We start from the raw sequence: 11049 nt of genomic DNA, 5'->3' as shown, positions 1-11049 counted from the left end.
TTTCAGGATAAAATTCTTGCTCTCCCCACCTCCCTAAAATACAGTTTGCCCAAATTACACTCTAGGGTAGTAAAACGTTTTCCTTTCTGTCGTGGATGTAATGTACTCAACGCTTGCAAAGTCATGGCTGTTCACTGCTCGCATCTCAGCACAGGGAGAATGAATGGGGATTTGGTTCAAATAGGCTCCTTTGGGAGATTTTCAATGTTGAACCACCTTGGGATGTTGCAAATACGATCACCAAATAATGACCGCAGCGTTTCTGTACTTTTACCTGATAATCTGCAGGCAATAACCCCTGCACAGAGTTTTAAAACTGCATAAAAATTCAGCTGCTTGAACTAGCTCTGCGGGATAATCTGCGGCGGTTTGCGGGTGGTTGGTTGTTTTCCCAAACTGGAGAGTGCATAATTTACCCTGGCGTCATTGCTGTGTAGCGCTGCAGTTAAGAAATAACTTGATTGGACCTTTTTTGAAACGGTGGGGGTGTGATAGACTCTCTCGGAATGTTTGAAATACCCCTGATATTAATCAGTGACACACATTCGCATCGCCTTCACTTGGGTAAATAGCTTCTGCTGTACATGCGAGTGTTAGTCCGTCAGCTGATTAATCGAGTCAGATTGATCTGCTCTAGAGTGTATCCTAGAATCATACAGCACAGATTGAGGCCATTCGGTCCATCGTGCTTCTGCCGGCTCTCTCAAAGAACTAAACAGTTAGTTCCATTTATGTTGCCCTCCCTGTAGCCCTGTAAACTATATTGTTTTTTAAGATGCCGATCCTTTGTTTATTTTTGGACAAAGAAATGGAAGTATTGCGTTATGACAAAATATTTGCAACCATTTTGCTAGTGCTGGTATTCTATTGCTAAAAGATTCTGTATTAAAGGGGACATCTTTAGTTGTAAGTTTAAAAAAGAACAAATTATACATGTTGCAGTAAATGGGGGAGAATAAGCAATCACTTTATTTGTCCTCCAGATTTTGCCAGGAGCTCTAGTTCCTTAATGTGCATTCTACACTGTGTTAATTCTGATGTATCCCACTATTTACACATGTTTGTTTGCATTTGAAATAGTTAATTGAAGCTGAAGTGAAAGGGAATGGATGTGACGTGATCGAGCTTGGCTGGATATCAGGTTGCTAATCATTCAGCGGAGCTTTTGTTGTGATGAGGTTCCTTTGGAGACCTGCCTCGGACTGAAGCTTTGGAAACAGAACGAAACAGAATGGACGAATCCATTTTACTGGACTTGCTGGAGTGTCCCGTGTGCTTAGAGCGACTGGATGCCACGGCCAAAGTGCTGCCATGCCAGCACACCTTCTGCCGGCGGTGTTTGCAGGGCATCTTGAACTCCAGGAGTGAGCTGCGCTGCCCAGAATGCCGGACTTTGGTGGACTGCAGTGTCGACGAACTCCCCACCAATATCTTGCTGGTCAGACTGCTTGACGGTATCAAACATCGGCCGAGGAGGCCCGGCAGCAGCGGCGTCAACGGTAATAACAATGTCAGTGGTACTGCCAGGGTACAAGGTGACGGGGCCATTACTACCACCAATTGTGGCACTGCGTTGCGGGATCTTCAGAGCATTCACCGAGTGCAGGCACGTAGCCCCCCGGTCAGGGTAGGTTAACAGTTGGTCTTCATGTGCAAGGCGTTAATGTGAATACAATTAAGTTAAAACATCGATGAATGAAAGTGTTTGCATGTTGAAACTTTAACATTCCCTCGTTATTTTGGTATTAAGGTGTCACTTGTAAACATTTGCTTCCTGTGTTTTGAGACGTTTGCAAGTAACTGGACAAATGATTATTCAGAAATGCTTCTCTACTAGAAAAACTGCTGGTTCAAAATGTTTGTTCAAGAGGGCTCTGATATTAATGAACCTTTTAACTTTACCAAACCCACATTTCTGGTCCTGGTGCGTATATGTGTCGGGTTTAGTTCCAGCACTGTGTGATTTTGAACAGCCAGATTTTGGGCAGGAAGTCCCCACAAGCCATTTGCTGCATATTCTAGCTGCAGTATGGTTTTAAGCCAGGCAGTGCCCTATTTACACCAGTTAACTGGCACTGCAACTCCTCTGCCCAGGAGAACATTCTGTGTTTGCGTGGCGAAATGTGCAGTTCTTCTCTTGCATTAACTTTAAAATCTAAGTGTTTACAGACCATGAGTGGCAGTTTCATGCATTTGCATTAAATTCCAGCCTGTTTATGTTGCACCCCAAAGGTTTATGAGCTGGACCTCCTCAACCGCACCCCCACCCCATCCTCTTGGGAATTTTATGAATTGTTTGCTGGTGTTACACCTCCATGCTACCTTGCGTTATTAGATCGCTTTGCTTTGCAGTCAGCTCGTGCCCCAGTCTATACTGCGATGTGACAATCTGAGAAGTGGAAATCTCTCCTGCTGAAGTTTCAACATAAACCATCCCTCGCAGAGTTGTTGTAGCCTTGTTCTAAATAGTAAATATGCACCCCCCGCCCACCCACCTAATCTAATCAGTTCATCAATAAGCTGCTACTGTTTTTCTGTTTATTTTGCACAGAGAAATGTAATTCGCAATTCAAGTGTTTTAAGTGAAACTATGAATGCCAAATCAAAAAAAAATGCAACTCATAAATTCAGCAAAGGTTGCTGATCTGGCTCTACTTCCCAGTAACTGTTAATATGTGTGTCTCATGGTACTATCTATCAGATGGTTAATAGACTACTGAGTGCATTAGGAACTATTCACTTAAGCTCATGTAAAAACCTGAGCGTGGCTTGCAGCTGCCAATCTCCGGTGTGTTGAGGCAATTTGTTAAAGATGTGAGGCATGCAACATTTGAATACTGCTAAACTCCAGTTCATGCTCATTGCTGTTGCAGTTCATGTTTGTCAGAAACATTTCTTTTTTTCAAAGTTATAGAGTTTATAAGATGTGTTGATGTATATTGTAACCAGTATGTGTGATCTAGCCTGAGGAAAGTAACCCAGTCTCTCATTCTTCGAGTGTATGCACGTGTGCCAGGGTTTGCAATTTTTAGTGAGATGGGTCAATAGTGTTGCATCAGAACCTGCTTTAGTGCAGCTTCAAATCTGTCAAATTGCTCCATGCCTAATTTAATCTGAAAGAGCTATGGGTTTAGCACCCCTGACCTTGCAGCTAAGTTTGGCATTACCTTATTCTAGAAACACAGCACCTCTCCATTCATTTTTTGTGGGTAAAATGATGAATTCAGAATTAAGTTGTTTTGTGTGCCATTCCCAGACTTAGCATTGTGTGCAAACAGACTTTGAAAATTCCTTTGGCCTGTGTAATACCTGAGTTCTTTGTCTAGCCCTGATGAAAATGTTCCCTGGGCATCCAGAGAGTGTAGGGACATATCCTAATGCGTTTGTGCCAATGGCTGGAAAACGTTCACTTTATTCTCTTGGGTATCAGCATGTATTGTGGAATCTGAGTTTGCATCAGTCGATTTAAACAAGCCTAGATAGAAACTGTGGGCAATGTGAGCACGGGAATAGTTGGCATCCTGTATTGGTGCAATCAGAATGGTGGTTTTCAACAATTCATTTCCAGCATCTCTGCTAAAATAGCAGGTGTCGTAAGTTGATGTGAATATTTGAAAGCTCCTGAGCACTAATATCACAAACAATAATTTCTAGACTACATTGTCTTCTTGGCAGAAATTGAGCATTCAGTAATGTGCTTTTACAAGCAGTTTTGCAGGTCACCAGTGGAAGTTTCAGCTATTGTAGCCTAGAGGACTCAGCATTTTAAGATGTCTGCTGAAAGCTTGTTGTTGTATTCTTCCTTTTTTTTAACCATCAGGGATTTTTGGTGCTTTGGCCTCCTGAGAGCAATCCCAGGGGCAAATGTAAATTGTGGAGTGATTTCTGTTTGGAGATTACAGTTCTGTGTTTGAGTGCGGCTGCTTGGGAGCTCTCTTCATAATGTGTATCGGTGCTTTTGCATTTTAAAAAACACAGCAGATGGGAAACATGTGAATCTCACTGTCACTAATAATACTTATCTGCTGACTGTTTCAGCAGCAACGGAGATCCACTTGTGCTTCTGCCCAGTACCTGGAGGTGAAGCATGGTGAGCTGCCTTCTTGAAACACTGCAGTCCATGAGGTGCAGGTACACCCACAGTGCTGTTAGGGAGGGATTTCCAGGATTTTGACCCAGCCACAGTGAAGGAACGGCGATATATTTCCAAGTCAGGATTTTGTGTGGTTTGGAGGGGAACTTCCAGGTGGTGGTGTTCCCATGCGTCTGCTACCCTTGTCCTTCTAGGTGGTAGAGGTCACGGGTTTGGAAGGTGTTGTCGAAGATGCCTTGGTAAATTGCTGTAGTGTATCTTGCAGATGGTACACACTGCTGCCACTATGCGTTGTTGGTGGAGGGAGTGAATGTTTAATGTGGTGGATGAAGTGCCGGGCAAGTGGTGAGTATTTCATCACACTCCTGACTTGTGCCTTGTAGATGGTGAACAGGCTTTGGGGAGTCAGGGTAACAGTGTTTGCTGCAGGGTAGCAGTGTAAATTGGAGATTGGTGTGATATTTAAGAATCCCTTTTTAGGTGCCACAATTTGTTGTTGGAAACTTGTCAGGATTCTCCCTTGGAAAAATGGGAGACCAGGTGTAATAATAATTCATTCCAGGTAGTTTTTTCTGGAAATCTCAGCTAGGATTTCAGCAATCTGCTAGGTGCTTGAATCTGTCCAAATGGCCCACTGATGATTCAGAATTCCCTGTGGCATTCTAACTTCAAAGCGGAAGGCCGGGTAATGAATTGAAAGGAAGTAGTGGCAGTTCAACCTTAGCCAAAATCTTCACCCTCAGGTCTTGGAACATTTTCTTACCTTTTTGTTTTAAAAAAAGTTCAACACTGACAGACAAGACATATTTTTGTGGCTGTTATTGGCAACTTGTGCAGGTGTGCTGACTGCTTGGGTACGACCTGAATTTATATTATTAAGAAAGGACATTTCTAGAAATGGAATTCTCAGTTTTGTTGCTATAGTTGCCAAACATGAAGTGTTTGTGAGATGCCTGCATATCAATTTAATTATTTCAGAATCAATGCAGCACAGAATCTCCAAGAAATATTCACATTTTAAACATCTGTGCAACAACAACTTGTATTTATAGAGCACCTTTAATGTAGCAAAATGTCCCAAAGTGCTTCTCTGGAGTGATTGTCAAACAAAATTTGACCCCGAGCCACATGAGGTCAGAGGACAGGAGACCGAAAGCTCAGACAAGGAGGTAGGTTTTAAGGAGCATCTTAAAGGAGGAGATAAAAATAAGAGGCAGAGAGATTTAGGAGGAAATCCCTGTACTTGGGCCTACGCAGCTGATGGCATGGCTGCCAGTGGTGGAGAGACAAAAATGAGGGATGCACGAGGATGATATTGAAGGACAACAGAGTTCTGAAGGTTGTGGACTGGAGGAGGTTAAAGACAAGGAGTGGGGAGGCCATGGATGGATATGACAACAAGGATGAGAATATTAAGATTGAGGCTTTGCAGCTTGGGAGACAATGTACGTCAGTGCACACAGGGCATGGGTTCACGGGACTTGGCATAATTTAAGACGTGAGCAGCTGAGTTTTGGATGAGTTCATGTTTAGAATGTGAATGGTGGGATGCTGGGCAGGAGAGCATTGGGAATAGTCAAGTTTAGACATAACCAAGGCATGGCCAAGCGTTTCAGTAGCAGGTGAGCTGAGACAGGGTCAGAGACCAGTGATGTTGTGGAGGTGGATATAGATGGCCTTGGTAATGAATCGGAAATGTTTTTCAGTTTACTTCAAGTATGCATATTTATTTAATATGTATTACCTCTTCCAATGGAAAAGGATTGAAGTGTATTTCTGTACGTATCATTGTCCAATCATGGGGGCGGGGGAGGTGACAGTGGCATCATAGCAGAGGCTCATCCCTGTGTTCAGGTGCTGACACAATTTCCAGCATACCTGACCATGCAGTGACTGAGGAACCTGCTTCCTTTCCCCCTCACCCCACAAGATCCTAGGGGAACAGAAGTCAAATATAGTATTTCCGCAGTTGTAGGCAAAGATCAGGAATTGAAACTGGGCCCTCAGGACCACACAGAGAAATCCATTCATTCAGAAAGCCATCAAACTTGATGTAACATTGAAGACGTCAAATTCATTTGGGAGAATAGCATTCTTACAAAAAAGTTGCAGTCAAGCATCCCGTGATGATCTGGTTGGTCGGCTGAGCACTGCTGACTTTGAAACTGAAATCCACATGTTTGGCTGCAGTGAGTGGCTTAAAATTGCTGGATGGTGGAGGTATTTGAAGAGACTTTAAAGCAATAAAGCTAGCTGCATACTTTTACAGGTAGCAAACCTGGCTGCATGCATTGTACAAAAGGTTTGTGAGACAAAACCATTCAGGAAAGTGTTCAGCTCTTTCAAGAGGTCATGAGGCAGTTGTGTAAATAAATTTACTACCAAGGGCACTGGTTTCTGTTGATGTGCGAGGCTCAGTCCATCGTTCTTCACTGCATAAACAATGGAAATCTTGAGTCATGTAAACAATCTCCTTACTGGAAGAATATGGTGTGTGATCCTGGCAAAATCAGAGCATAGCTGGATAAAGTTGTTTTTTGAAATATATGGAAATCAATACCTTTGAATTTTAGTTCTTAGAATGTTTTGTTTTGGCTCTGCATCTGAGACTCCTACTTTTTAAACACAACCATGGATTTCACTCCAGAGTATATTCACCTACATTTGTAGATCTGTCATTTTCTCCACTTGCTCAGATTTTAAAAAAATCTTTACTGAACAGTGCAAGTAATGGGGGGAACTAACCTGAGACCTGCCCATCCAAAAAGGAAGAAGTAGCATGAACAGTATTATAACATAAGCTACTGCAACAACGTACTGTGGAGTTGTCTGTCTGAATTGAGTATTGGCGGTGACTTTTAGTGAAAAAAATCTATCGTAAAAATAGATTAAATGGAATAAACATTTTACCCTGCGGCTTCAGTAATTGTTAGGCTGTCATGAGGCTAACAGTCAATATTGCTTATCCTGCTCTGAGGGAAATAATGATTGAATTGCTCACTGTACAGACTAATGTGAAGCAGTAAGTGTCCTTCTCAGACCCACAGAGGACAGATTTGTCTCCTATTTCTAAACACTTCTTTATAACTATGTAGATAATGGCAACACTTAAAAGTAAAATAATGCTTCAGGGCTCCACGTTAACAAATGCCCATTTGCCTAAAGCAACTTTTATTTCTTTTGTTGGTGACCACCTTGTTTCTCCTTCCATCTTTGTCTGCTCCCCATCTGATGTCCCACAACACTGCATCCTTGGTTCCTCCTATTTGTAATCGATGCAATTACAACTTGCGTTTTTGATAGTGCCATTAACATGGTAAAATGTCTCAAAAGGCTTCGGAGATGTGTTATCAAACAAAATTTGGCACTGAGCCACTCAAGGAGACTAAAAGCTTGAATGAAGATGTAGGTTTTAGGAGTTTCTTAAAGGAAGAGCGAGAGGCAGAGTGAATTCTGGAGCTTGGTGGCAGCCAGTGGTGTAGCAATTAATTTTTGTAGTGAGGTACTTGAGTGATGCAGAGATCTTGAAGGGTTGTAGGGCTGGGGAAGCTCAAGACGCTTGACATCATCCAGGGCAAAGCAGCACGCTTGATTGTCACCCCATCCACAACCTTAAACATCTACTCCCTCCGCTGCTGACGCACAGTGGCCGCAGTGTGTACCATCTACAAGATGCAATGCAGGAACTTAACGAGGCAACACCTTCCAAACCTGTGACCTGTACCACCTAGAAGGAGCAGCAGGTGCATGGGAACATCAGCACCTGCAAGTTCTCTCCAAGTCACACACCATTCTGACTTGGAAATATATTGCCGTTCCTTCAACGTCGTTGGGTCAACATCCTGGAACTCCCTTCCTAACATCACTGTAGGTGGACCTACACCACATGGACTGCATTTGGTTCAAGAAGGCAGCTCACCACCACCTTCTCAACGGCAATTAGGGATGGGCAATAAATGCTGGCCTAGCTAGCAATGTCCACATCCTGTGAATGAATAAATGTTTAAAATTCCAAGAGCCAGCACAGGCATGATGGGCCAAAGGATCTTCTTGTTGAGTAGGTAGTCATCTATTACAGTAACTGAGTGTTTCAATGATTTGTTACTCATCAACACGCATACAAAAGCTAATCATATGGCGTGAGGGATATTGCTGTGGGGTAGCATGGTGGTTGAATTACATTGGTTCCCTGTCCGGCAATGCTTCAATTTTGAAATACTCATCCTCATTTTCAAATCCCCCATGGCCTTGCCTTTCCCTCTGTCACATTCCCCAGCCCTAGAACCCTCCAAGACCTCTGCATCACTCAAGGTCCTCGTGTGTGCCCAAATTAATTGCTACACCACTGACAGCCACCAAGCTCCAGAATTCACTCTGCCTCTCTCTCTCTCCTTTAAGAAACTCCTAAAACCTACATCTTCAATCAAGCTTTTAGTCTCCTTGTGTGGCTCAGTGCCAAATATTGTTTGATAACGCATCTCCGAAGCCTTTTGAGACATTTTACCATGTTAATGGCACTATCAAAAACGCAAGTTGTAATTGCATCGATTACAAATAGGAGGAATCAAGGATGCAGTGTTGTGGGACATCAGATGGGGAGTAGACAAAGGTGGAAGGAGAAACAAGGTGGTCACCAACAAAAGAAATAAAAGTTGCTTTAGGCAAATGGGCATTTGTTAACGTGGAGCCCTGAAGCATTATTTTATTTTTAAGTGTTGCCATTATCTACATAGTTATAAAGAAGTGTTTAGGAATAGAAGACAAATCTGTCCTCTGTGGGTCTGAGAAGAACACTTACTGCTTTACATTATTATTAGTATATACAGTAAGCAATTCAATCATTATTGTGGATGGGGTGACAATCAAGCAGGCTGCTTTGCCCTGGATGATGTCAAGCTTCTTGAGTGTTGTTGGAGCTGCACTCATCCAGGCAAGCGGAGAGTATTCCATCACACTTCTGACTTGTGCCTTGTAGATGGTGGACAGGCTTTGGGGAGTCAAGTGGTGAGTTACTTGTTGCAGAATTCCCAGCCTCTGACCTTCTCTTGTAGTCACAGTATTTACATGGCTGGTCCTGGTCAGTTTCTGCTCAATGGTAACCCGCAGAATGTTGATGGTGGGGGATTCAACGTCGGGAATGCCATTGAATGTCAGGGGACGATGGTTAGATTATCTGTTGTTGGAGATGGTCATTGCCTGGTACTCATGTGGCGTGAATGTAACTTGCCACTTGTCAGCCCAAGCCTGGGCTATCCAATCTACTTTCCTGCTGTTTCTGAGTACCTCTGCAAATTTTCCTTTTTCAAGTATTTCTCCAATGCCCTTTTGAAATTTGCTTCCATTCCCTTTTTGGCAGTGCATTCCAGATCACAGCAACTCACTTTTTTTTTAAAAGTCTCTCATCTCCCCTCTGACTCTTCTGAGAATTACCTTCATTTTGCTGTTCCTGTGCTTTTTGGGTATGCTTTAAAACAGTTTGGTTATATGATGATATTCAGCGATATGCAGAACCTTTTTATGGAGTCATGGAACTTTTTGGTAATACAAAAAATACTGCATCTTGTTTTTCTTTACAAAGACTGTAGTTAAATTTTGGATTACCAGATTAACATCTGGAGTTTCCATATAGATATATATATCCATATATATACAATAATTTGTAGAATCAAGAAATTAAAGCCTCTTAGCTTTGTGTGTTAATGGTGGGCATTATTCACACGTTCAAGTTTGAAGGTTGTGTTAAAGCTCCACAGCAGGACAATCCAGGCTGATGTTTTAATGCAGTATTTACATAGTTTTCATCTTCTGGGTGATGTGCTTCAGCTGAAACCATAAGGACCAAGGCCTTAATCTGCCTCTCCCTGTGGGTTGGATGGATGTTCAAGGTCCCTACCTGTGGTGTTTCTGAAGAGGAATAGAGCGCTCTTCTGTTGTTGTGACCAACATTGCCCTCTCAACCAATGCCGCCATAAGCAGTTACATTTGCAATTCATCTCGTCACTTAGTTGTGCCCAAAATGGCTGCCAACTTTCCTTGATATCAGTGGCTGCACTTCAAAGTGAGTCTTAGGCAAAGTGCTTTGATATGTTTTGAAACCTGCTCAGTTAATATGTAAACACAAAACGTTGCTTTCAGTTCTCCCCCACCTTCCACCTTTAGCGCAGTGCATAAATGAATTTTGTGATATTGTAATGAGACATAAAGACCAGGAGAATACTCCGTCCAAATATGTATTATTATTTAGCCAATATCATCTGATTTGGTCCAGATGCTGAAATGGGCCACAGCATCTTTGGATTTTGACCATTGGAAACGCATGTGTGACCGAAGCTGCAATCAGATCCCACAGTTAATTAGCTTGTTGGGGCTTTGTCTCCCCTTGTTCATCACAGATATGAGGCAGCAGAGCACTGTTACCGACTAATGAAAACAAATCAGCTACATTCGAGAGAACCAAAGAAACAATCCTTTCTGTGCTCTCGCTAAACATGTTGCTTTGAGCGTAGCATTGGGACATGGTGGCTGCAAACTGGAGGGTCCAACTCTTTACAGGCCAAAAGTAGTGGGGCAGGTGTGTTCAAGATGTGCATTTACTGGTGAATACCAAATGTAATGTGGACAGGCTTAGAGAAAAGTGAGCTCACCTGGCCTGACAGATGTCCCAGCCATTTTATTTTTGAAAAGTTGTTGGGTCCTGTATTACTATTAGAAATAGTTTATTGATCACAACACAAGTAAATCAAGCTTGCAATATACCAGAAAGCTGCTGGGAGAGATGGTCCAATTTGGTTATTTAGATCACATTTGGAAAGGTGCGGTGGGCCAGACGTTTTGTGAGGCTTATTGATAGTCCTGAAGATCCACCTGGATGTGTAACCCTTTTACTGGCAAATGTGCATTATTATGGGACAGGGACATGGTCAGATAAATTTGCTTTTACTGCAAACTACTGGAAA

At 42.6% G+C, this 11049-nt stretch overlaps 1 protein-coding gene across 3 annotated transcripts in view; it reads left to right on the top strand.

Annotated features, from left to right (window-relative positions):
• Positions 1 to 431: 431 nt before the first annotated feature.
• The window catches only part of sh3rf1 (SH3 domain containing ring finger 1), a 193557-nt gene continuing 182939 nt past the window's right edge, over positions 432 to 11049 (top strand). The window contains exons 1-2 of one of the 3 annotated variants that reach the window (XM_078561317.1): positions 432 to 718; positions 1081 to 1627. In XM_078561317.1, coding sequence (XP_078417443.1) covers positions 1232 to 1627 — 396 coding nt within the window. In that variant the 5' untranslated portion in view covers positions 432 to 718; positions 1081 to 1231. The remainder of the gene's footprint in view (positions 719 to 1080; positions 1628 to 11049) is intronic. The other 2 variants (XM_078561326.1, XM_078561308.1) reach the window with 2 other exon arrangements.

This window comes from Cetorhinus maximus, chromosome 2, assembly GCF_964194155.1.
Source record: "Cetorhinus maximus chromosome 2, sCetMax3.hap1.1, whole genome shotgun sequence".
Taxonomy (NCBI): domain Eukaryota; kingdom Metazoa; phylum Chordata; class Chondrichthyes; order Lamniformes; family Cetorhinidae; genus Cetorhinus; species Cetorhinus maximus.
The sequence above is the reverse complement of the archived record's forward strand: the minus strand, read 5'-3'. Positions and strand labels throughout refer to the sequence as shown.